Source organism: Rhinolophus hipposideros (assembly GCF_964194185.1).
Source record: "Rhinolophus hipposideros genome assembly, chromosome: 8".
Lineage (NCBI taxonomy): Eukaryota > Metazoa > Chordata > Mammalia > Chiroptera > Rhinolophidae > Rhinolophus > Rhinolophus hipposideros.
In genome coordinates this window covers 65960659-65988540 of record NC_138054.1, presented here as the reverse complement: position 1 = coordinate 65988540, position 27882 = coordinate 65960659, and the positions used below count along the sequence as shown (strand labels likewise).

General features: G+C 42.8%; 1 protein-coding gene across 1 annotated transcript in view; it reads left to right on the top strand.

Annotated features, from left to right (window-relative positions):
- The window catches only part of RIMKLA (ribosomal modification protein rimK like family member A), a 36536-nt gene extending 8905 nt beyond the window's left edge, over window positions 1-27631 (top strand). The window contains exons 2-5 of the mRNA XM_081057352.1: window positions 5682-5912; window positions 9083-9169; window positions 14021-14224; window positions 16854-27631. Of these exons, the coding sequence (XP_080913478.1) occupies window positions 5682-5912; window positions 9083-9169; window positions 14021-14224; window positions 16854-17344 (1013 nt within the window). The 3' untranslated portion in view covers window positions 17345-27631. The remainder of the gene's footprint in view (window positions 1-5681; window positions 5913-9082; window positions 9170-14020; window positions 14225-16853) is intronic.
- Window positions 27632-27882: the final 251 nt, after the last annotated feature.

The following is a 27882-nucleotide window of genomic DNA, read 5'->3' as shown; positions in this document are numbered from 1 at the left end:
TTGTTTCTGAGAGGTAGACATTATGCAGTTATTAGTTTCACACATTTCTTCTGAGCCCTGAGGCACCATGAGTCAACATCTTCTTTCTGAAACTGTCCTTGATTCTCCCTCAGAAGTAATCACCTTACTGCTCCCTCCTCCATTGCTGACCCTGTACACTGATCTATATGCCTCCTGGAGCACTTCTCACATTTGGCTGTCATAGGTCACCTCCTGTCCCCACCCTCTGCCCAAACCAGATTGATTACTCTTCTTAATTCCTAGGTGCTCTGCACAGAGCATCAATGGCATTAATCACAGGAGTGTGTTGTCTCTCTTAAATTCCAGGCATATTGTTTGTTTGACTCACATGCTTCAACCCCCCATTCCCAGCCATTAAGATGGTGCCTGTTCCTTAGCGGTCAATAGCTTTCACATGTCCCTTTTGCCCTTACCATGTAATGCCACTGGGGCCCCACTTCTAACCACCAGCACCCAAATCTCTGTCTGAGGGCTTTCCCCTGTCACAGGCGCCTGCTTAGCCTGCACATGCATGACAAGGCAGGAGGGCCAGAGATTGAGCAGCTCTCAACCAAGGACTGAGTTGGTATATGAAGTTTTAACTCCCCTGCTCCCTCGTCCTGCCCCTCAGGTGGGATAACTGGTGTGTACACTGAACCATTGTTTATTGTTCTGTGGCGGGAATAAGCCCCAGGTGCCTAAGCCCCAGGTGCGGAGGTGCTCGCTCACTTCTAACACATCCTTTATTGCCTCATTCCCGTCTCTACTCCCCAGCCAGTGTTTCCTGACATTACCACCCTAACAGTGAACCTCTTGCGCTTGAATCCTTGTCTCTGGGAATGCTTCTGGGGAAACCCAAACTAGGTGCCCAAAGTAGGTGCTAAGTAAATATTGGCCGAATGAATGCATGAAACAATAAACGTGTGTTGAGTGAATGAATGAACAAATGAATGAATGAATGCGTCTATATCTTTCTCCATAAGGAGACTGTAAGCTCCTGGTAGGCAGAGACCACCTACGAAGTTCATCTTGGTATTCCTGCTTAATAGTGTGTCTGACTCATCCTGACAGTTCAGTAACAGTTGCATTGAATTAGATGACCTCAAAATAGCACTTGGTGGAAAGAGAAAGTGGCCACATAATGACTGCGGGTTTTAATGAGGTAGAAGTGAGATTTCTTTGGGCATTGTAACAAAGAACTTTAAAAGGGAAGGAGGAGTGGCGATGGCATCTACTTGTTAAGAATAAAAATACCTTCCTTATGAGAAAATGCTGAGGGTAGGGTAGAAAGAAACCAGGGAAGACCTGGAGAGTGAGATGAGCCAGATCATATTCCGGACGACACATCTTTCTCATAACACAACAAGGTAATGTGAAGTCCTTAATGGATTATCCACTTACTTTATTTATAGTATTGATTCCGTTGTGACAACTTTCAGAGCTTTGCTCCCAGCCACTGTTGTTACCTGATCCTGCTAACATATAATGGTTCTAAAAGCCGCTGTAACTGAGGGCCTTGCTTCTTCTCGTGCTCGTGTCCCACTGTATTTCTGCTGCTTGCTTTGTACCTGAAGGATTTTTCTAGCATACTAGAAGTCAGTTTTGTTTTGAAGCTCTCTTTTGTGAAGCTAAGGGTGTATGTGTGTGTGCACGTACATGGGTGTGCCGTGTGCACAGGTTGGGAGGGTGGTGACCCATTATGTATTCGGTCTGTGTAAATGCAAAGACCGTTCCAGTCAGATCTAGTGCAGGGATCCGTATTGCAAGACACCTTTTGTTTAAATGAGATAATACGGTAAAAGTGAAAGTTCTCAGCGCAGTGCCTGAAACACAACTGATCCTCAATAAAAATGCTAGCCGAAGTGAGACCTGAAGGGCTGTGTCTTTTATTACCCATCTTCTTCTTCCCTCTGTTCAAGTGAATCATTGAGAATGGCTTTTAATTTTCAGAGCTCTGTTTTTCCAATAGCAATTTACTTCTAAATCTATTTCTCTGTATCTAGATTATATTATAAAGTGCACGTCTTTGCTGTTGCACATAAAAATACAAAAGTCTAGTTTTATAGAATCAATTTAACCTGATATATAGGTTAGAAAATAAAAACAGGCTCAATTCTTTGGGAAAAGTTACTCACTTTTCTATGTTGTTTTTTAAGACAGGACAATATTTCCTATATCAATAATAGAGAGTTTAAAAGGAAATCAGAACATAATTACCCATGAAAGTAGATTATTCTTTGTAGAAGTACTATGGAGAAAATATTGCTGTGGTTTCCGAAAGTTGATTTAGACGAGGTTGGGTCTTGGTCACTGTACAAACTCCTTTGGGGTCTGATTTTTTTTCACTATCTTATTGACCTGTTTGCTAACAGAGTGATCACATGAATTTAAAAAAACAAAGTGGTTTGAGGCTAAACAGTAAATTTCAAGCTCAATCTAGGAATCTGGGAGACCCCAAATATCCCAGAAGCAACTCAGCTCCCTTCCCCTTGCTGTGCCCTGTAGGTCAAGGTGATAGCCACTCAGAGCACGAGGACACTTAAGTAATGAAATCCCTTGTGATTTGAGGGCATGAGGCTCTCATTGCTGAGGGGTTATCTTCCATTCAGACAGAGCTCTACCCTCCCTGATGTCTTGCATCAGCTCTTCATTCCCTTGGCTTACAGTGGAAATGTTATGATCCCAGGAAAGGCGACACATTAAGGTCCATCCAGTAGTAAGTTTATCTTAAGTAAACTTAAGAGATTACTTAAGTGTTTGAATTCACTGACAGGTTTGCCAAGGGCTCGCCTTAAATCCAGGTTGTTCTTGGCCACTTCTGTGTGGAACTGCTGTCTCCACTGAAGCCACAGTGAGTGGCAGCCTCTTGCCCACTCTAGCAATGGTGGTTTAGACTAGGTTTAGACAGCAGAGGACAAGAATGAACAGGGGGCAAGTGAAGTTACCCAGAGCAAGAATGCCAGAGCTGTGTCAGTGGGTAGAGAAGTTAACTGGTTGTGTGTGCACCATATCCCTAAACGTGTCATGTCCCTCTGCACAGAGCTGGACAGCCAGCACAGTCAGAGAGCAGACCTGTCTAAACGCTTGTAGAGCCTTTTCAGCCACACTTTAACCCATTCCATTCTTCATTTATTAAGGGCTTCAGTTGGAATGAGCCAGGCCCAAAGATTTTCCTTTGGAGAAGAGAGATGAAGTCCTGGTAAGACTTCTTAGGTCTATGTGAATCTGCTTGTTGAGGCTGAGCTGTCTCTGTCCACTTGTGGTTGGTATTTCCAAAAATAATTGAATTTTTTCCTTCGCATTTTGAAGTGTAACTGTTTGTCTGTGGTCTCATGTTGGGATTTAAAAGCCAGATGTTTCTGCTGCTTCTCGTTTCTCTAGGTCCCTTTTCTGTTGCAAAGCTGTTTTTCTCATCAGGTGGTACAAATCTCCATCAATTGCCCCTACCTTGCTTAGTAGAATGTCTGTGCAATGATAATGCCAATGCCTTATATATGTATAGCACTTTATAGTTTCAAAGCATTTTTGCATATATTATCTCATTATGTAATGCTGTCCTGGGCTGTTGCTTTTTCCCTAAGTGTTCTGTATTTACTCACCATTTGCACCAATTTGAATACTTTTCTTTTTTAAAATTTTTTATTGGGGAATTTTGGGGAACAGTGTGTTTTTCCAGGACCCATCAGCCCCAAGTCAAGTCGGTGTTTTCAATATAGTTGTGGAGGGTGCAGCTCACTGGCCCATGTGGGAATCAAACTGGCTACCTTGGTGTTATGAGCACTGTGCTCTAACCAACTGAGCCAACTGGCCACCCCAATACTTTTCTTTCTTCTGTCAGTTTTGAGGATACTGCACAGGGCTTGCTTTTTATCCCCTTTGGTATTATTTTCCACAAGGGCTACAGTGGCAAAGGAAAAGACATATATAAATGACACTGTTTTCTGATGGCAAAGTGAAGGTAACTTGAAAGCTGTTTATAAGTGATCCTGAGAATTATGTTCCATTTCCTTGCATTCACACTATTGGCAAAAGTACTAAAAACAATTTATCTTAATGATTACACCTATTCCCTTTTTTTAAATTGGTGAAACAGCTCCTAGACTGGTGGGAAACTATGCAAGTTAGGTCCATACAGTAGTTTTCTGGGGGGGTTTTGTTTGTTTGCTTGCTTTTGTTTTGCTTAAAATTTTTGTATTAATATTATTCATGCCACAATGGAGACACAGTAATTTCATTAACACCTTTTGTTTTCTTGGAATTATATGGTTGTACAGTATATCACTTATGAAATCGAAGGTGCTTTAGGTTAAAGCCTATAAGATGGTTCTGAAACTGTGTTTCAAAGGTATTCTTTAGAGCATTTTGGAAACTCTTTTAAGGTTCACTAAGGCAGATCAAGTTATTCTCAGTGCCCTGCCTATCCCATTTTATGTCTCCATCCTTCCATCCCCAGCTGTTGGGTACACCATAGATGCCTAAGTAACTACTTACAGTAATACAAAACACAGGATTTCCGGGTTGAAAGAGACCCAGCAGGCTGCTATGAGCTTATCTGACCCTTGCATGCCTTCTGTGCCATCCTCAGGTGACCACTGAGCCTCGGCCCTTTCCATCCTAAGGTAGTGCAAAATTGTCCCTTTTGCTGAGCCCCAAACTGTCTCCCTGTAGCTTCTGTACAAATCAACAAACATCAAGGGCCTGTCATGCAGGAATACAGGAGTTCTGGGAATACAGGAGTGAGCAGACAGAACCTTGCTTACGGATCGCTCTGTCTCTTGGGGTCACGGAAGATAAGCCAAATAGTCATTCTGCATGGATACCTACAGATACTTGGAGACTGCACTCCCGTTCCTCTGGGGCCTCACTTTAAGCTAATACTCAGGTCGTCCAGCATAATACAGATGCAGATCCTTTCGTTATATAGATCAATTGTCTTTGGACGCAATCTACTTTTCTTTAAGATCGAGTTGATTTTTAGTAGATTGGTTTTTTTTAAAGTTTTTTTTGGCCAAAGGTAATGTACATTTGGAGACCATTTGGAAAATACAGATAAGTATAAAATAGGAAATCACCAATAATCCCATTATCCACTGTTAAAATGTTGGTATATTTCCTTTTAGCCTTTTCTAACTTGTATTTATAATTTTGTATCCTTTTTTCCACTTAACATTGACATTTTTGCATTCATTGTATCCATAAAAATTATTTAAATGGTTATATAATGTGTCCGATAGACTTTTAAAGGTTAAGCCATAAAAGAGGAGTAAGGATTCCTTCAGTGAGCTATAGTGCTTCTTTTTCATTAGGTCTTCAGCCTCGTAAGCCACTGCACTTTGAGAAATACTAGTACTATATGGAAGGAAGGTGCTGGACTGTATTATCTCCTGCAGATTCTTTTAACGTGGATTATTCTTGATATGTTGCCTTTATTTTTCTGTTCTTTTTTGTGTTTCCTCATAATCATGCTCGGCCCATTTGTTTGGAGTTTAGGGTTGACTGTAGGTTTCTCATTACAACAGGATAGCCAAGAGCCTCAAGGCTGTTTTCCTGCTAGGTTCAGTCCTGAGGAGTCTGTTGGGACCAGTTCTTCTGGTGGGACCAGTTCTTCTGGTGGGACCAGTTCTTCTGGTGGGACTAGACGATGGCCAAGCAGCAAGCTCACTTTTGTCCTTCAATTACAGGCCTACAGCTGAACCAGAAGGCACTCACCACTTTCCCGGATGTGGTACTTGTTCGGGTGCCCACACCCTCAGTGCAATCGGACAGTGACATCACGGTCCTGCGACACCTGGAGAAGTTGGGCTGTCGCTTAGTCAACCGCCCACAGAGCATTTTAAACTGCATCAACAAATTCTGGACACTCCAAGAGCTGGCTGGACATGGGGTCCCCATGCCAGACACCTTCTCCTATGGTGAGTGTCCTTGAAATAGGGTTGAAGCTTATCTTTCCAGATCAGCTGCATCTCTGTGCTTTCTCCCCACAAGCCCTCAAGTATCTTGTTGGTTTCCAATATGGAGCTGTTCATCTGAGGGGATTCAGCATCTTGAGTCTTTATCATGGTCATTCCCTCTGTTTGAAATGCCTTTGCTTCTTTCTCTCTGTAATTAATTCATTAAACATGTGTCTGGTACACACATGTGCCAACCACCATATTAGGCATTGGGCTATAGCAGTAAGAGTCCTGCCCTCAAGGCATTCCTACCTCATCAGAGACAGAAGAGAGCAAGTAAACAGGCAAATTCAGTGCAGTGTAGTAGGTGCCATAAGAGCTAGTGCACGGTGGTACCGGAATACATAGCAGAGTTCCTAATGGGTTTAGAAGATACTGAGGAAGGCCTCCAAAAGAAATAATGTCTAAACTAAGCTAAAGTTATCCAGCTAAAGCAAGGGGGGCAGGTGGCAAGTCTAAGCAGATAGCAGAATATAGAAAGACCCAGAGGCAACAGAGAACATGACCAACTGATGGTATTTTTGAGTAGTTTGTAGAATGTAGGGGAAGTAGAGTTGATATATAAGGCTAGAAAGATAAGAAGTAGCCATATGCAGTATACGAAGGAGACTAACAGGAAGTTATTGGAGGGCTTTAAGTAAGAAGGTAGCTGGATCAGAGTTCAGAATATCACTTTGGCTACACTGGAGAAAGAATTAGAGGCAAAGACGAGACAAAATATGTAGTAGTAGTCTTTTTAAACATTCAAAAGAGCAATGGTTGTCTAAACTAAAGTGGCCATAGTAAGAATAAAGATAAATGAACAGATTTAGGGATTATGAAGGAGGTAGAAATAATAGGACTTGATAATCGTTTGGATAGGAGAACTATGGAGAGGAATCAAGAATGACTCTGGTTTTCGGTCTGGGCAACCAGCTGTGAAGGCAAACACTCACTGAGACTAGAAACATGAGAGGAGAAACAGATTGGTGGATAGGGGGTGAGGGATTGTTGGGAGAGATGGTTTCAGTTTGGGACACAGTGTGTTTGAAGTGTCTGTAGTATACGCAAGTAAAAATATTCAGTAGGCAGCCGATGATGGATCTGGAGCTCCTGGGAGAGGTAGAGACTAGGGAAGTGGATTTGGAAAGCTGCATGTAGTGAAGTCACAAAATGGTTGAGATTACTCAGGGAGAGTATGTAGAATAAAGAGAGGGCTGAACTATATCCCTAAGACGGTTAACATGGTAAATTTTATGTTATGTATATTTTATCACATTAATACATCAAATTTAATAAAAGAGAGTTCAACAGGGCCTCCTTTAGGGAATGGATAAGGGAAGAGGAACCTATACAAGAGACTAGGTAGGAGCAACTGGAGAGGTGAAAAGAGGTGACAGAAGCCAGTGGAAAGAGCATTCCAGAAAGGCCGGTATAATTAAATGGGTCGATCGATTCTGAAAGGACAAGTAACAAGCACTGAGACATGTGTGTTACATTTAGCAACAGGGAGTTTAATGCACACAGCTTCACTTAGTGGTGGGGAGAGAAGCCAAATTGTCAAAGGTGAGGAAATGAGTGGGAAGGGAGGAAATGCAAACCCTTTCCAGTCGCTTGATTTTGGGGATACAGAGTTGTAGTTAAGAGATGAAGCAGGGTCAAGGAACAGGTTTAGATGAAGCAGGTTTAGGATGGGAGAGTACTGAACATGTTTAAAATGGTGATGGAATTAGGAACTCGGAGATTGATGGTACAGCAGAGAAGGGACCTTTACTGGTACAAGGTCCCTGAGGAGGTGAGAGGGACAGGGGTGCGAAGCACAGGTACAGGGATGGCCTGAGATAAGAAGGACCCCTCTTCACTGTATTAGAAGGGAAGGGAAAGAGGATGGCTAGAGAGGAGATACATTTATCAGTAGATGTCAGGAAGTTGGGAGTTCCCATCTAATAGAACTTCCTCTTTATGAAGATGTCCCTGTTTATACTGCCTCTTCATTTTTTTTTTAATTATTAGCACTTTTGTGAACAAAATGGGTATTAGTATTCCAGAGTGTTTTGCTGTGCAAAAATTGATGAACAGCAATACCACCTGTGTTAGGCAGAATAATCGTCCCTCAAAGATGCAAATGGATAGGAAATCAGTGAAGTTTGTGAAACAGTTTAGAAAGATTTTAATACACATTATTATTCATGTTGTTTATAGTGGAGCTCGTTCAAGCTTTCCAGTCATGCCTTAACTTTAGGTGAGACATCCCCAGGCTTGGTTTCTTTGGGTTTCGGTTTTCTATTTCTATAGAACAAACTACTAACAAACTTAGTGGCTTAAAGTAACAACTACTGATTGTCTCACAGTTTCTGAAGGTCAGGAGTCCAGCCACAGCATAGCTGGGTTCTTCGCTCGCTCTCACCAGGCTGAAATCAAGGGGCAGCTGGGCGGTGATCTCACCTCAGGTCCGGGGTCTTCCAAGCTCACTGGTTGTTAGCAGTTAGTTTCTTGCCGTTGTGGGACTGAGGCCCCCACTTTGCTGCTGGCTGTCAGCTGAGGGTCGTTCTCCGCTCCTAGAGGCTGCCCGCTGTCCCTGCAGCATGGTCTTCTCTACAGCATGGCAGTTGGTGCTTTCAAGGAGAGCAGGAGAGTCTCTGACACCTCACCTTCTTCTGAAGGGCTCGCCTGAGTAGGTCAGGCCCACCATGATTCATCCCCTCTTGATTCACTCACAGGAGACCTAACCACAGGAATGATACCTCTCATATTCACTGGTCCCTCCCACACTCAGGCGAGGGGATAATACAGGGTGTGTACACCAGCAGGGAGGAGTCTTGGGGGCAGTCTCAGAATCCTGCCTGGCCGCAGCCATTTCAAAGGGACAAGTACTTGCCCCCTGGGATTGTGATGAGGAGTATATGAACTGGAGCATAGGAAGCTTTTGCCACATAGAACTACTCGATAAAGGTTGGTCTCCTTTTCTCTCTGCTCCCACGTTTTGTGTTACAGGTGCACAATGCATGTCGGTCGGATTGAATGGGTTCGAATGGCTTTAATCAGAGACCTGAGGCCTTGTGAGAATTCCCACAGAGGGCACCGTGTGGGGCCGACCACTCCCTGACCATCAGCCTTGCTTACCTTCACTGACTTTCACCTTTTCTCGGCAGGTGGGCATGAAGACTTTTCAAAAATGATTGATGAAGCGGAGCCCCTGGGCTACCCGGTCGTGGTGAAGAGCACACGAGGACACCAGGGTCAGTGTCCCTCCTGCTGGGCTTCCCTTAGGGCTGCAGCTTTGCCGTGACAAGACCCGCAGCAGGCACGGCAGAAGCACCGCTTGGAGAAACGGAGCTCCGCCTCGAGGAGCTTGCTGTGTGGTCCTTACTTCTGTCCCCTCTTCTCTGTCCCCACTCTCCTTGCATTCTCTTCCCTTCCCTGGACTATGGCGGTAGACCCCTGACTGGTTTCTCTAACTTCACTGCCAGTATATCCTCTATTCCTTTCTAGGAGTAATTGCTCTGAAACAGATCTATTTGCGTTGCTCCCTTGTTGAAAAACCCCAAGAGCCTGTGTTGCCTATTAGACAAAAGCCATATTCCTCCTCATGGTGCTGAAGGCCCTGGACAAACAGCTTCCACCTTCCTTTGCACGTTCTCTGGCTACATGACCCTCCCTAATCCATCCTGGACTATTTCTCTTTCACCAACAAGGCCAAACCTCTGCTGGGAATGCCATCTTCCTCTGTCCTCTAGGGAACTTCTGCTTGTCCTTCAAGGCTAGCTCCAGATGTCTATTCCCTCTACCTCCCTGGCTCCCTCCCTGTCTTCCAGACAAAATTAATTGCTCTTGCCTCTGTGTTTCCATAGTGTTTTGTCCACGTGTCTAGCGCAGTACTACACTTTATGACTGTTTCAGGTTATGTCCCTTTTCCCCTTCTTGGCTGCTCGGGGGTGGGAACCTAGTCCTGCACATCTCTGTCTTTGTAAGACCTATTGTGTGTTCGGTACATAGTAGGGACTCAGTAAATGTTGCAGAGGACAGACGCAGCAGAAAGCAGTCCCTCCTGCAGTATGTGAGTGGGTACCTCATGATGATCCCCAGGGGGCATTCTTAAATGCTCACAGCATCTGGAGTGAGAGGAGGTACCCTAAACAGATACATAATGAGCAATTCCTATGATGCAGGGACTGTGCAGTAGAAATGGACGAGACACAATCACCGCTCTCAAGGAGCTCCAGTATGAAGAGGGTAGAGACGGTGGCATTGCAGGGTGATGACTGCTGTGGCAGGTGTGTCCAGGTGCCTGCTTGAGCCGAACAGAGGGAGGGGCCAACTCTTCATTGGAAGAAAAGGAGACTTAAGTGGAAGTGTGGAATTTGAACTGGAAGAAAAGAGTTGAGCAAACAAACAGAAGCAGGTGTGAGCAAAAGCAACCTGTGAGCGCAGAGGGGTCCTCTTAAGGAGCAAGAGAAAGGAGTGCGGGTGGCCAGGTGGGGCTCTCAGTACTATTCAGATACTCTTCAGTGCTAAAAGTCAGTGTCTGTCAACAAAATTTTTTTATGGATGTAAAATAATACACAACATACAATTTAGCTAATATTTGTTGAGTGCCTACAAACTTCCAGGTACTATTTTAGGCTCTGGGGATATAGAAAGGGACAAAACAAAAATTTCGGCCCTCAAGGAACTCACATTGTAGAAAGGTAAAACAGACAATAAACAGAAATTAAATAGAATCCATAGTATTTTTTGAACATTTTAAAAATTGGAATATAATTCATATAACAAAGAGTTCACTATTTTAAAGTGTACAATTCAGTGGATTTTAGTATATTCCCTATTGTGTACCACTATCTAATTTCAGGACATTTCCATCACTTCCTCCCCACAAAATAACAAACCCATACCTATTAGGGGCCAATCCCAATTGTCCTTCCCCTGGTCCCTGACAACTACCCATCTACTTCCTGTCTCTATGGAGTTGCCTATTTTGGACATTTTATATCAATGGAATCATACGATATGTGCCCTTTTGGGTCTGCCTTTGACTTAGCATAATGTTTTCAAGGGTCATCCATATTGTAGGATGTATTAATACTTAACCTCTTTATGACTCAATAATACTCCATTGTATGGATATACTACATTTTGTTCATCCATTCATCAGTTGATGGACATCTGGGTTGTGTCCCCTTTGTGACTATTATGAATAACGCTGCTCTGAACATTTGTGTGCAGGTTTTTGTGTGAACATACATTTTTGTTTCTCTTGGGTATATACCTAAGAATGGATTGCTGGGTCATATGGTAATTTTTGTTTAACTTTAGAGAAACTACCAAACTGTTTTCCACATCAGTTACGCCATTTTACATTCCCACCAGCAATGTACAAGGGTTTCAATTTCTCCACATCCGCTCAACCTTTACGTGACTCATTCATTATTATTTATTTACTTATTATTGATTTGTTTTATTGTAGCCATCCTAGTGGGTGCAAGGTAGTATCTTGTGGTTTTGATTTATATTTCCCTAATGACTAATGATGTTCAACATCTTTTCACGTGCTTATCGGCCATTTGTAGATCTTTGGAGAGATGTCTGTTCAGATCCTTTGCCCATTTTTAAAATGGATTATTTGTCTTTTTATTGTTGAGTTTTTAAGAGTTCTTCATACATATTTTCACTATTACACCCTTATCAGACATATTACACCTTATTAGACATTTTAGTTTTAGCCCTTACATTTGGAGTTTTGACCCATTTTGAGTTAATTTTTTATGTAGTGTGATGTAAGAGTCCAACTTCATTCTTTTGATGTGGCTATACAGTTTTCCCTCTAGTATTTGTTAAAGAGACAAATAAATAATTATTTGTTCTTTCCCCATGAATGCTGTTGGAATTCTTGTCAAAAATCAATTGACCATCCGAGTCAATTGACCAAACCAAGTCAAGGGTTTATTCTGGGCTCTCGATTCTATTCCATTGATGTATATGTCTATCCTTATGACAGGCCACACTGCCTTGATTACTGTAACTTTGTAGTAAGTTTTGAAATTGGGAAGTGTGAGCCCTCCAACTTTGTCCTTCTTTGTCAAGATTGTATTGGCTGTTGGCAGGGGACGGGGGTGTCCCTTTCATTTCCACATGATTGGCTTGCCAATTTCTGCAAAAAAAAGACAGTGGGAATTTTGGTAGGGCTTACATTGAATCTGTAAATCAATTTGAGAAGTATTGCCATCTTAACAATATTAGGTTTTCCAATCCCTGAACATAGGATGTCTTTAAAAATGTTTTGTAGTGACACATATATAAGTATTGTACTTCTTTGGTTAAATTTATTCCTAATTTTTAATTCCTTTTGATACTATTGTAAATAAAATTGTGTTTTTAATTCCATTTTCAGATTTTTCTTTTTTTTTTTTTAATTATTTTTATTGGGGTGACAATTGTTAGTAAATTTACATAGATTTCAGGTGTACAATTCTGTATTACATCGTCTATAAATCCCATTGTGTGTTCACCACCCAGAGTCAGTTCTCCTTCCATCACCATATATTTGATCCATTTTCAGATTTTTCATTGCTAGTGTAACACATATATTTTAGGGAAAATGGATAGAGAGTAAACAAAGTTACAATTGTTATTAGACTCCAATATGGAAATAAATTTAAAGGAGGCAGTGGACTGGTGTAGCCTGTGCCTGTGAGAAAGTGACTAATCTTGTGGACCTTTATTTTCCTTATCTGTAAAACAAAAATAACTGTCTTTATCCTAATGGCTTCACAGGGCTAGTATTAAGTATACATGAAATAATAATAATAAAAAAAGTGTTTGGCACATAGATTATTAATTAATCTCGATACCTTCTCCTATCCCCTCTTTTTTCCTCCTTGCCTTAAAACTGTAACTCTTTTATTAACTGCAGATTAAGCCCATGTTAGAGCCTCTGTGTCAGGAACCAGGGAACCAAGTCTCCATCTCTAACCCCATCTCTGCTGAAAATCCCACCTAATGTCCACAGAACCCCCAGTGCCTGTAATGGCGTCCCAGCCGTCTGTTGCCAGATGTCAGATCTCCTGGTGCCAAATGTCCAACGATTGAGACATGTTTTGGAGACATGTTTCCAGTCTTACGTGCCACTGGGGGCGGATGCCCATCACTCTTTTTATTAAGACTTCAGAAAGGTCCCACTCCTTTTAAGATGGTGACATAATTTTTAGGAAAACCATCTCTTTGTCCCATGTTTGTAAACAAGAATGCTCACACTGGGTATGCTCATGTCATTTGCACAGGAAACCTATCCGGAACCCCTGTCAGATCTCTTAGCTAATATGCAACTGGAACGCAGATGCCAGATAATTGCAAAATCCTAAGTGATTCAAGCAAGAAATAAGGAATTTGGAGTCAAAAAGGAATGCTTTCCCAAGAGATCAATAGTGTTATAGATCATTTCTTTTAGAATTAATAGGTATAGCCAAATAATAAGTTCCTTATATTTAAAAGGAGGAAGGATGTCTGTCAATGGCTCCCTCTTTGAATTCCCATAATATTTTGCATGGACCTCTCGGTGCCAAATCATGCTGTGTTGTAGTTATCTTTTTTGGATCTCCCTCCATCTATTTTGGAATTCCTCTAAAGTATGTTCAATTAATTATGTTCTGTAAATATTGACAACTGCTTTGTGCATTGAGCCCATTGCAAGGTTTGGTGGATTATAAAACTGAGTTAGACATGGATTCTACCTAATGGGCATCCTCAGAGGCATAGGAGATGCTGACTAACCGGTTTGGAACTGAATTGATTAGATCCTTAGGGTTTTATTTTGACCCCTTCTCTGCATTTCTTGAATATATGATTTCATTTTGAGAAAATAGTGGTGGTTATGGGAGAGGGTGAACATTATTAAGACTTGAGTCAAATCAAGAGAACATAAGGTTCAATCACCATTTGTAAGAAGCAAGAGTCTAGTCAGAGAAATAGAAGGGACCAAAGTGAGGCAAGTTCGGAAAGCACTGGTGACTGTGGGACAGGGAGATGGAATGGCAAGGACAGGGGTCACAGGCTTCTCTAACTATGTCTCTTGCTCTTTGTCTTTCTTCTTAAAGGAAAAGCTGTTTTTCTTGCAAGAGATAAACATCACCTCTCAGACATTTGCCATCTGATCCGCCATGATGTGCCCTACCTGTTCCAGAAGTATGTGAAGGAGTCACATGGAAAAGATATCCGGGTGGTGGTGGTTGGGGGCCAGGTGGTAGGCTCTATGCTTCGCTGCTCCACCGACGGACGGATGCAGAGCAACTGCTCCCTCGGTAAGGTATAAAAGCTCAGAGTCCTTCTGTGGGTCGTGGGAGGCCACCAGGATTGTTTGATTAGGTTAGTGCAAAGTAATTGCAGTTTTGGCATTTATTTTTAACCTTTTAAGCTGCAATTAATTTTGCACCAACCTAATACTAGGCTGTTTAGATCCATTCAGTAAACGTGTACCAATCCCTCCTATCTTGTCAGACCCTCTGCTAGGCACCAGGATCACAGATAAGAATTAGAAATAGTCTGTTACGTTTAGCGGCAAGCAGTCCACGGGAAGGACAAGTGGGTGTAAGTGCTATGACATAGGTCAGGCCCGGGGGTCAGGATGCTGACGTTTGAACCTGATCCTTTCGGTGTTAGGACTTTGCAGTCGGGTTTAAACAAGGGAGTGACATGAGGAATTGCGTTTGAGAAAGACTGGCATCAGTGTAGAGGATGGATTGAAAACATAAGATGGGAGGCAGGGAGACAAGTTTGGAAGCTGCTCTAACAGCTCAGGCATAAAATAGTGAGGGTCTTAGCTAAGGCAATGGCAGGAAACAGCATATTCTGCTTTTACATAATAATTGAGAATTGTGTTTTTCTTATATGTGTGATGTTATTGTAAAGGTGCACTTGATGTTTGGGTCAAATGTGTAACCCCACCCAATGAACCTATTGATAAAGTTTGTTTTCTATTATGGTAAATGGAGATATTCCAGGAAGGATGCAAATTCTTGTCCCCATCACAGAAAGCTATTGTCAACCTCATTAAGTGAATTTGTATATTGGTAATATGAAACAAAAAACAAACCTGTAGTTATTATTTCCTAAATCGCCAGCTGAGTGAACCAAGTCTAGTGACTAAGAAAGAGGCTGAGACACTGATTTCATCCTTCCTTCATTAGTTCTGGTCAAGCAGTTTCCTCAGGTGGACTCTGGTGGATGTTGCGAGTGTAGAGATTAATGAGAAAGTCCTTGCCCTCAGGCAGCTTATGGTCCAGTAAGGGAGAAGACACATGAACAGAGCATTGTAAGATATTGTGACAAAGTGGTGTGATAGAGGCAAATTCTAGGTTGAGGTTGACACAGCACTAAGTACCTAACATGCTATCTCATTTCATTTTCACGCGAATCATGTGCAGAGTCCCAGTATTGAACCTCATGGGTTATTCTTTTGTTCTTTTTTAGTCACCTTAAAGAATCCATTCTCTAACAAGGAACCACACGGTTTTGTAATTTATCCACATTATTTTTCTTGCTCAGCTGTTTTTATAGCCTTTTCCATATACAGTGTGATGAGGGGAAAGGACAGTGTTAAGGTAAAGACGTTAGTTATTGAACCTGAGAATATAAGTCTTAAGTCTTCCCAGGGAGACTAAGGGAGACAATTAAATCTGAGGTCTTAGCTTTTCAACAAGGGCAGTCAGACTATCTATCCTTGTCATAGGATTTTGTCTCACAAGCTTCCATCTCTCTCTTCTTAAAAAATAATGTTAATCTTTTTTTTCTAATTATAAAACGAATACATTCTTTTTTTTTTTTTTTTTTTAAGGACGGCTCAGCTCACAGTGGCCCCTGTGGGGATCAAACCAGCAACCTTGGAGTTATTACCATGTTTCCCCAAAAATAAGACCTAGCCAGACAATCAGCTCTAATGTGTCTTTTGGAGCAAAAATTAATATAAGACCCAGTCTTATTTTACTATAATATAGTATAATATACTATAATACCCGGTCTTGTTTTACTGTAATATAAGACTGAGTCTTATATTAATTTTTGCTCCAAAAGATGCATTAGAGCTGATTGTCTGGCTAGGTCTTATTTTTGGGGAAACACGGTAGCACCACACTTTTAACCAACTGAGCTAACCGGCCACCCCCAAGGAGTACATTCTTTTTTATTTTTATTTTTTATTATTATTTTTTATTTTAATTTATTAGTTTCAGGTGTACAAGGCAAGGTACTACTTAGACGTTCATCATTTATATCCCTCACACTGTGAACCCCCCTCCCCGCAGGAGTACATTCTTAAGGTAGAAAATTTGGAAACTATAGCAACGTCAAATGAAAAGATATTTCTCATTAATCCCACCATCTAGAGACAAGCAATGTTAATATTGTGGTTTTATTCTTTCTGATCTTTTTTTCTGATAATATCTTTTTGCATAGTTATGGTTATACTGTACAGGTTTTAGTCCTTCTACGTATTTTCCCATGGGATCACAAACTCTATGAGCATTATTAGTAATGGTTGTTAAACATGTTGCTTTCCCCTATTGTGAGATATTAAGATTATAACTTTTATTTATTGAGTATCTACTATGTTCCAGGTACAATGATTTTTCAGCATTTTAAATAACTCTACCATCAATATGTCTGCATAAAGCTTTTTTTCTATTACATAAGATTATTTCCTTAGTGGTAGAATGACCGGATCAGAGGATATAAACATTTTTAAGACTCTAGATAAGAAATGACCATATTGTTTTCCCAAAGGGTGTCCTGATTTCCATCCAGACCTTTTGTGCATAATGAAAAGGCCCTTCTCCCTGCCCTGCCTCAGCATTCCCTCTTATCCTCCTTGAAGGGTCATTTGACTTGTTAGTCAGGCTGTGATGTGACCGTTACATGACTGTGCTTTCCTCACAGGTGGTGTGGGCGTCATGTGCCCGCTGACAGAACAAGGCAAGCAGCTGGCTATTCAGGTGTCCAACATCCTGGGCATGGACTTCTGTGGCATTGACCTCCTCATCATGGACGATGGCTCCTTTATGGTGTGTGAGGCAAATGCCAACGTTGGTTTCCTCGCCTTCGACCAGGCATGCAACTTAGACGTGGGTGGGATCATTGCAGACTACGCCATGTCCTTGCTGCCAAGTAGGCAGACTGGGAAGATGGCTGTCCTCCCGGGACTGTCTAGTCCCAGGGAGAAGAAAGAGCCAGATGGCTGTGCTTCAGCTCAGGGAGTTGCAGAGAGCATCTACACCATCAACAGTGGGTCTACCTCTAGTGAGAGTGAGCCTGAACTGGGAGAAATACGGGATTCCTCAGCAAGCACAGCGGGGCCCCCACCCCCCAAGCTGCCTGAACCCAGCTACAACATTAACAACAGGATTGCTTCCGAATTAAAACTGAAGTGAATTCCTGCTTTTTTGGCAGCATTTAAACCAAATCCTACTGCTTCCCTCATAGTTTTGAGTGAATAAAATCTGGACTAATGTGATTTCATTTGCACAGAAACTAGAAATCCCATCTGGGCACTCAGCATTCTTTCTAACGATGATTTAAGCAAATGGCCTAGCTTTGTGGTTTTTACAAAGACTGATCTAAAAACACTCACCAAGAACAGCATCCCGACTGAGCGACTGGAGACCAATGTCTGCTGCAAGCATTTGGATATCATGGCTGATTTTAAGGAGCTGACTCTGTGCTGCTGCTTCTGGCTTTTAGCAGTAGAGCCCATTAACTCAGAAAGGCTCCTAGAAATACTGTTCTCAAAAACCACCACCGGATGGAGGAGTGTGCAGAAGAGGTGGAATGTGACTGCAGTTATGTGCTCTTCATTAAGTGTGTGTGTGTGAGTGTGTGTGTGTGTGTGTGTGTGAAGCTGGGAGAATACACAGTTCAAACACTATTGGAGGATCAATCTCTGCTCCCCATCAATCACCATCTTGACCCTATTTCTCTGACACTCAGGATATGGTGTTCTAGGGAGCTTCCTCACTAGCATTTTCAATGAAGCACTTTGTAGAAAGTGAAATTAACGTTCTTTGACTTCAGTGGTTGGCAAATGTCCTGCTCAGTAACTGGGGCTTTCTACAAATTGCTTTGCCATTCCGAATTTACAGACCTGCTTCAAACTAATGTCAGCCCCAGCAGCCTCTTGCACCTTTGCTGCCTTTGGCCTCAGCTGGAAATGCACTTCACTGAGCTAGTGGCCACACACTATTTCTTACGCATGTACTAGAATCGAACAGCATGAACTTTCTTTTCAATGGACTCTGTTCACTTGTCCTCCAGAAGCCAGTAGGTTTTTATCATGGAAAACTACTAGAAGATAATCATCTTCCCCCCTCCTCTTTGTGTACTGCTTAGCTATGGGAGGTTTTCCTGTATGAGTTGGTGTTATGGGCCCGTTAGGTAGGTAGAGCCATTGAAAACTCGCTCCAATCCCCTTTGACATTCTAGTCTTATCCAGGTTCCAGAGACCTGTCCTTACCCATTCTTCCAAACTTGGGAGTCTCAGGTATCAGGAATTACTCATTGCACATTTTCAGCGGAGTTAGATAATGTAGACATGACACCAAGTGCTTTTTATTTTAACTCTTCAAGCAGTAGATGAAGATCCTTCCGTTGGAAGAAATAATGGAACGGGAGTCTTCCATTTCTGCTTATATGAAGTAATGACAGAAAATGAGCTAGGCTACCTTTTTAACCAAATACACTAAAACATAGGTACTCAAGAGTTACCATAATCAGGGTTGTTTTCTTGGGAGACCCTATTCTTGAGCTGTGATGATGCATGTGCCAAGAACACAGAGAATTCCTCTTAGGAGTTATCTTTGAAGCCATGCAAAGAACAAGAACTCAAAACCTTATAGTCAGATCTTTTTTACATGACCCCTCCCTAGAGGTCCCATGCTCTAGCACCCGTTTTACGCATACTTATCAGATTTATCGTCTAATGCTCCTTGGCTGTTAAAAAAAAGTCATTTCTCAAAAAATAAATCTATCCTTAATGGACAAAGACTTAACAACACTGAGGAAGTTCACAAGTAGACCATTTCCAAGGAGGGTTCTAGAAATGTTCTGAGCAAGGTCAGCATCACTAAACTAAACATACATCTTCCCAAGTGACTACTTTGAAGGCAACAACACCCATTTCAGTGTATAAATTCCTGTACTAATTATTCTGCTGTAAGTGTAAAATGTGTATAAGGTCAAACAATTCCATTTTTTCACGACACATTTAAGTAGAAATTGGCTTTTAAAATATTGTGGCTAAAATCATCTCCCCAAGTAATCGTTGTACAATTGGAAAATGTTCAGCACCATGTAATGGGGATGTCACACTAGACAGCTGTAGTTCAAGTGCAGTCCCACATAGGGTGCATGCCCCTAAACTGTAACTCTAGTTATGTGTCTTATACAGGTGAAAATAATACTGTACCTTTATATAGGTAAGACATGTACCTTATTTTTACCACTCAGGGTAGGTTTGTAAGGATAGTTCTAGGTCTGTTCTCTCAGCAACTGGCCAGATGCTTTCTGTGTAAAATCAGAACCAAGTTATGACCTTCTGGAAGCTGCATTCACTCCTTCTCACTGTTTAGTGTAAGCCCGTTCTTCCCACTGTATCTGAAAGCATGCTAGTGGGCCCCATCCTGAGCAGGGCAGCTAGAGAATACTTCCAGATTTGTCAAAGGGGCCCATTTTCCAGCTGCTAGTGACATCTGTCATCATTGGCATCATCACTTGGAACCTAGCCCTGTCTGGAGGCACAATGCTGGATCACAGCTGGATCACAGCAGCCCTCCAGGATTTCCTATACTGGCTGTGGACCCTGTGAGTCTCAGTCAGGTGGCTGGGCCACACTTGTCACAGTTGTCCACAAGGTCTGTTGGCAGGAACATGGGTCAAAGAGCCAGATCCTGGTTCTGGCTGTCCCCTTAAACCTCTGATTGAACTCACACCATCAGGAGCACTCCATTTCTCCATTCTTCACACAGGGGAGATGCGTATTTTGTTTACCTCTTGAGGGTGCTTTGAGGTTGAAATCAGTTCATCAGTGAGACTCCATTATGTGAGAGGTGGTGAAAGAATACCTCCCACACCTGGTTTTGTAAGTTTCTCATCATCCCTCCTCTGAGGGGATTAAGAAAGAAAGGGGCCATGAGTTTTTAGCATTAGCACACTAAACAGTGGTAGGAGCCCTAAAAAAGGATGCAGCTTCTCAGAGGCTTTATGACCTGAAAGGAATAAGGCTCTCAGTGTATTCAAGCAGCCTTCTGGATGTGTATTACCTGAAACTTGACTCTTGTATACCAACAGTCTTCCTTATGTAACATAAATTACAGTGTCTGTGTACCGTCTTCCCATTATCAAGTAGTAGCATCTTGAAACTGGTCAAAACTTGAATGCCAATAGCTCAGTCTTCAGAATATATATGATCCTGCACTTGGGAAAAATGTCTTCATGCTATCTGTCTGATTGCTGATGGGTATGGGGTTGCCAGAATGTGGATTTGGGGCTTTAGGTCTTTAGGATCTGATAAACAATGTAAGTGGGTGATAAGCTATTGGTGTCACAATTGCAGGCTCATTGCTCCCAACTAAGAGGGAATTCCGTGACAGTTGGGGATGGGGACAGGGGAAGGAGAAAAGTCTGGGATGGTTTTTTGACATTTCAGTGAAAGAAGTAAGAAATTGGGATCATTTGGAATTGTCATATGAAGGAGGAACAAAGGGCTCTTCTGTGGGTCGTTTTAATGAAAAAATCATGAACATGTCTTGAGTAGAGGGAGGGGTCTATTGAAACTATTCTGTATAAAGATAATGAGATGCATGGGATCCCATCCACCTCTCTTGAAATGGGAGAGACTTGCCTCATCCCTTAAACTTGAAGTTCTGATGAATGCTGGTCTTGAGAACACTGAATGCAAATCAGGGAGATTGAAGCAGCTAGCTGGGGGCTCCAGGATCACCCAAGTAGTAGCTGACCCTCCCAGAAGTTAATGGACCAGAACACCTTGTTCAGGCAAGCATAGGGCCACAGCGCTCTGAGGTGGGTTTAAGGAGTCATTTCGGAGAGTGAATCCAAAGGCAGTAAAACAGCACTTCAGCTTAGTACTTTCCTTTGCACCTGGAGGTGAGGCTTCTATTTGCTGTCAGTCTATGCAGATGCTTTGGGAGGAGCCCTGACAATGGCCATCTTTGTCACTATCCCTGAAGTTAGTCTGATAGAAAATCTGGTGCTGTTTTTGACTGCCTCTGAGACTCAAGATGAGATGATGGCTTTAAAATGCTTCTCCCTGGAAGCACATCCATCTCAGGAATATGTTGTTAAAACTGTCTTAGGTTTCCATCCGAGGTCTATGGTTGGATTATGCAGCCCTCCCTTCTAAAACTCACGGCAGAGTACGAAAACATTCCTTCAAGCCTTTCAGTTTCCTTCTCCAGGTGTGGTTCCTGTGCCAATACGGGGCACTATGCTGGGCCCAGAGCTGGTATCCCAACCCTGCTTGGTAGTCTCACTCTGCCATGTCCTGTTCACTGGGGCTTCTAGGCAGCATTAAGATAGTCACCTATCCAGCCTTATTTGAGGCCTTCTGTGGAATAGCAAAACTTTGGAGACTAGTGCAGTCTCCCATTTTATAGATGGGGGATCTGAATCCCAGAAGCCAAGGTCACTTAGCTAGTCAGCAGCAAGGCTAGGACCCAGGCAGTCTGATTCCCCATCCAGTTTAGCATACTTCCAGAGGTGGCTCTATTCTTGAGTAGAGACACCTGGACCCGCCCTCTGCCCATTCCCCTTCTGAACCTCTGCTATGGATCAACAGTTATGAGGGACGTAGCTCTGGGATGGTGTTTAAGTGAGCGCCCGAAGCCAACAGGAGATTTCCACGGTGCAAGCTGGCTCCTGGCCTCCTTTAGATCAGCCAAGGCCACAGCCCCACCTCACACCATCAGTGGTGCGATGTGAAGGGGAAGGCCCCTGCCAAGTTGAATGAAGGCTTCCTTGGCCCCAATTTGGCTCATGCTCCTTCACTGCGAAATGTTTTGGGTTTGTAGAGACCTCTATGGGCCTCTGGGGAGGCCAAGGGCCTGAGGGTGCCAAACCTCCCATCAGGCACACCGGAGGGTAAGCTTGACTGGTACACACGTTCTAGTTGCAATCGGCCCCAAAGTTAAACGTTTCCAGTTCCACAGCGCATCCCCCTTGCATCCAGCCACGAGACACAGTCTTCCCTGTTGGAGCCCATATGTCAGTTAGGGACCTCCTGCCCCTCGAGATCCAGACAAGTCTGATAACTAGGCCTTTGCGTCTCTAATTTTTAAGGGACTTATATTTTGGCAGTCGCTGCTGACTCCCGATTTCTGCTACCTCATTTTAAGCAACAGTGGCGTCCCATCCCTACACTATGTCAGCTGAGACGTGAAGCTCAGTTCCTTCCCCTGTTTCCACACACACCAAAATTCAAATGAATCAGTGAGAGTGTATGTGCACATGTGTGCGTGCACACGTGCCTGTGTGTTTCAGTGATGTGGGAGGAAATGGAAGACATTGCAGCGATGAGAGCATGACACCCCCCATTCATAAAATGTTTTTCTGACGTACTACAAAGGAATCTACTCATCTTCCACTCCACGTGGTACCTGTCTCCCTTCTTGGGACAAACCAAATCCATTTATGTTCTCATGTATAGCAATGTAGCCATTCTTTTTCTCAATTTGATTCCTGCCAACACCCTTATCTTTAAAATTTCACCTTCTACCACTGGTGAAAGGCATTTTTGTGAACAAAGATGGCCCCCTCCTAGAGAGGCATTTGAGTGCCATCCCTTAAGGGGATACATTTTTCATTCCCATTACACTAGCCAGGCATCACAGCAACCATATTCACCACTAACTGTCAGGGTTGTTACACTTCACAGAAGGCAACATGGACTAATGTAAATGGTGCCATTTCGGGTTAGACTGCTCCGGTTCAAATCCTAACACGTTAACTGACAGCCTCTGTAACAGGGAAAATCACTTAATCTTGCTAACCCTTCGTGTCATCACCTGTAAACGTGATAAACACAATCTTAAATGTGAAGCACTTAACCGCATGCCTGGCTTTCCACAGGTTCCTTTCCTCTTGCTTCCTGCACTGTTGGCTATCCAACAGCTCCTGCCTGTGGGTCATGGCTCAGGGCCAAGCGACAAAAGCCCATAGACAGCAGCTTTACAGCTGTGAGAAGAAAGGCTGGAGAGAGCTGGCGGCTGCTCAAGCATGCTGTGCTTTAGGCTTAGTGATCGGAAAGTCCCATCCATCCTCGAGATTCTATGATGCTATAGTGTAAGATATAGGGGGTGTATTTGGCTTAGAAAAATCCTGGAGGAAAGGCCGCCTCTGACAATCGGGAGGCTGGAAAGCTGGTGAGCAGCCTGACCTTGGGTGATTTAGCACCTGGTTTCTTTGGCTCTTCCTGTATTAGGTTTGCTGGCTTTGCATCAAATGGAAGGAGGAGGTGCCAGGGACTTGAATTAAATCTGTCAAACAGAGGGTGAGGGGAGTGCAGAAGGCCCAGGCGGCTGTGCAGGAAACTGATAGTCCAACAGCACCATCTGGGCTTGGCAGGGATGACAGTCCCGAGATCAGAGGGAACTAAAATTCTGCTGTCCTGGGCCTGTCCTGAGTGGGACTCCCAGAATCTCCTATTTAGAAAAACGCTAATCTACAAGAGGAGAGCTGGGACTCCTAATCACGCTGCACAATTAATTAACATCTTTGTGAAAGCGGGACTAGGCAGGTGGCTGATTGGTTTGGTCCCACCTGGAGGTCCCCAGAGCGCCAGTGGTGTGCTGGAGCCAGGTTGTACTGGCCCAACAGAGCAGATTGTTAAATTTTCAGGAATTTTGTGAGTTGGTGGTCAAACACAGCCATCATTAAAAATTAAATTATAAAAACCTACAATTAAAAATAGTATATTAAAAACAAGTTAAACGCTCAAAACTCATCAGTTGCTAATTATTTTACTACATTTTACTATCTGTGCTCTCGAGGTTATTGGCAGCTGTTATATTGTTTGTATGGTGGAAATACTAGATAATAGGGTGCTACTGTGTGTCTCGTCCCAACTCCACCATTCAAATGACATCAGGCTGGTAGCTTGAAATCAGCCATGGTGGGAGTATTTACCCCACAGAGATGGACAAACATTGCACATCAAGTTTTGCCCCCTGGGTACCTGGTGGTTACATTTATTAGCACACCACTGCCAGTGGGTGACTGAGAAAGAAATTGATACACCTAAGCGTTGAAAGAGTTTAGTTCCAGTAGCATGTGTGACGTATTTCTCAGAAGCAAGTGTCCTGGTATAGTGTGCAGAACCGACTTGAGGTAAAAGAAGAACACTTGAGAACACCGCTGCTCTGCTTGTTTTGTCTTGCCTCTCTTTTTCACACATGAGAAATCTGTTTAGTTTGCTTCTCAAATATGGAGTGATTTGTGAGATTCTGTCTCACCTGTGGGCTGTACCTCAACTAACTTCCCTCCAGGAAAGTGAATTGTAGTTTTTCCTGCCTGATTGGCAAACAGAAAATGTGCTGTAAAAATACAATACCTGGTGGCTCAGGTGGTTGGAGCGCTGTGCTCCTAACCGTCCGAGGTCGCTGGTTCAATTCCCACATGGGCCAGTGAGCTGCACCCTCTACAGCTAAGATTATGAACAACAGCTCTCCATGGAGCTGGGCTGCTGTGAGCAGCCCGTCAGGGTGAGCTGCTGTGAGCTGCTGTAAGCTGTGAGAGGCCGACCAACTGCCTCAGCCGGGGAGCGCACGGCTCATAATACCAGCATGGGCCAGGGAGTTGTGTCCTACACAACTAGACTGAGAAACAACAGCTTGAATTGGAGTGGGGGGGTGGAGGCGGAAGAAGGGAAAAAATACATATATATCTCTTAACTAGGCACCAAAATAGCTCATTTCCAAGTGGTTTTCACAGCAATAACAAGGTTAACTTCTCCAACAGAGAAGAAATCATAAATGATTGTTTTGCTGTTTTTGCTTTTTATTAAAATTATTACCGTGGAACAGAATGCTTTGTTTGCCTTTGTCCCCAAAACTCTGTGCCTTTGGTTGTTCTTTTGAATTAAGAATCACATGCTGAATCTACATTTTATTATTTTCATATCATAAAATAAAGAAAAAGCTTCATAGAAACTTCATCCTATTCACTTGCATACCAGCTGCATTCTGAAAAACCGTAATTTTCCTTTCAAACGCACAGTGCTGTCTGAATTGTAATACTGCCAACTCTCAACTGTCAACATGATGGAGGAACATACTAATGCAGATGGTATGAGCTTGTCGTGGGCCTGCTCAGCACGCTGTCCCGGACTGACATGTGAATTAAGATTCAAATAGCAAGTGAGAGCTGACAGCCATTAAAAATGGCTGTGTGGTGCAGTGACGCCCCAGGGGACTGAAAGAATGTGTGTACCCACCCGAAGAAGTCTGACAGGTCCGGCTGAGTCATGGGGACTTGTGTTCGTATGACAGTTCCAAAGGCTTCTTGGGAGAAACAGTGATAAGACCTTTAGGAAGAAACCATGGGCAGCACCAGATCTGAGACCCTTGAACTAAGGCTGTTTTTCAGCTTGTGAGGGTAGGAGCCCCACCTGAGGTCAGAGGGTCACGGAGATAGTGTGTTTGTTGCAGCCAGGGATGGACTGTGCCCTACCACTTATGACGTCCTTCAACCCAAACAATTGGGGAATGTGACCTCGGTTGCTTTTCTTTTTATATGAAAATCCTCAAACTACACAAAAGTAGAATAGTAAACCTCCCAGTTTTAAAATTATCAGAATTTTCATTTTTACTTCATCTAGCCATTTCTTTTCCTTCAGCATTTTAAAACAAATCCCACACACGTGTGTCTTCCCCTGCATACTTAAGCATGCATCTCTTTTTCAAAAAGGGGACATTTCTTGATGCCTTTACCACACATAACAAAATGAACAATAATTCCTTTTTACCATCTAATTACCAGCCCATATTAATTTCCCCCCAGTGTCTCAAAAAGAACTGCAATTAGCTGCCTCAGAGACCAGTGCAGGTGATGGGCAGGAAGTACTTTGGAAGGGGTGGAACTCGCTTCCCCACCATCCTGACCGTGGTTCTGCAAACAGTGCAGAACAGGCTCCAGCAGAGATCTCTAGGCTGGCTACACATTCCCCACTTGTTGGATTTCGGGATTCCCTCTCCTCAAGGAATAACTTATGAAACTTCCCCTTCTATTTCCCAATGTCCCATGGTCTCCCTTTGAGACCATTGCAGCCTCCATGCTGCTGGCACCCACCTGGCTGTCACACTGGTCCCCACTTCACTGCCTTCCCGGCAGCTGCATCTTTCACTGCAGAGATTTCCTAAGTCAGGGAAGAGACTTTTCCAAGGATTACCGCTCTCCTACCAGCCTCGAGCTACCATACCCTCCATGAATCACAGCTCTTTAGGTCTCCCAAAGGGCCTCGGCTTCTTCATTGTTAGAAAACATTGGCTGAATTTCTCCTGAGATAAGTCAGAGAACATTTGAGTAGCCGCACACTGTGTCACACCTAAATGCACCCCGCTGACTACAGAGACATGCAACTGAGTGTATTATTTGCTCAGGGATTTTCTTTGGCTATAATGAACACTATTAAGACAATTGGTGAAATCTGAATAAGGTCTGTATTTTATTGTCTGATAGTATATTAATGTTAATATCCAGATTTTGATGCTTGTACTGATGAGGCTATATAAGAGAATGTCCTTGTCTTTAGAAAATACATATTAACTATTGAGGGATAAAGGGGCAAAATGTCTGCAACTGACTTTCAAATGGTTCAGAGTAATGGGTATCCACAGCGAGAAAACAAATAAGGCAAATAAGATGAAATGTTAACATTGGGGGTATCTGGGTAAAAGGCGTGTGAGAATTCTTTGCATGAATAGTCCCAATAAATCTGAAATTATGTCAGCCTCCTCTGCTGGGTTCACCTATTCTCCACTAAACGTTGGGTTTGGGGGCATTTCCTTATGTCTCTTCTCTTCCCCTGGTGATCTCCATTTCCATGGTATTAATTACCATCTACATGATACTCTCAAATTTATCTCTCAAACCCAGGCTTCTTTCCTTAATGTCAGCTTGCATGTCCAATTCCCTACCTTTTCATTCTCTTCTCAAATGTCTCATAAATATCTCAAACTCTCCATGCCCCAATCTGAATTCACATTCTTATCTCTCTCCCACAAACTCACGCTGCTTCCAAGGCCTTCTCACCTGAGCGCACAATGCGACTGCTTGCTCAAACCAGAAAAAAAACGCAAATGAAAATCCAGTAGTCATTTTTGGCTGCTATCTTCCTCATCTCCCACATCCAATTTTGTTTCTTGTGGCGAAGCTTGACTCTCAAACTATTAAGGATCTTTTTTCATTGAAAACTTTTTTTCTTTGTTCATTTACCTGTTCTGGGAGGTCTATAATCCTTACAAAGGTTTGCATGCAAGGCACAATATTTATAATATATAATCTTCATTTTTATATCCTGGTCTCAATAGTAACCTTGCTTATCACTTTTAACCCTGCCGCTGTTTAAATATTTATTAACTATCAAAACTGTGTTTGTGAATGTACATACATAATATATTTATCTCCACCATATTGTCATCAATCTTGATGAATATTAGGAAAGACATCCTTTTTCTATCAAACAAAATGATAACACGGTCTGTCATTTAAATAATGCTTCATCATCTTTCTCGAAGCCTTTCCTTTGCCAACTGTTTGTGTTGTGTGACCTATTGTGCTTGAGAGATGCTGTAGTACACAGAGCCATCGTGAACACAGGGACACCTCACCTGCATGGTGTGTATCTGTAATGGGACTACTGATTGCAGAGCGGTTTGCTTCTAATCTTGGTCGTCTGAGGACC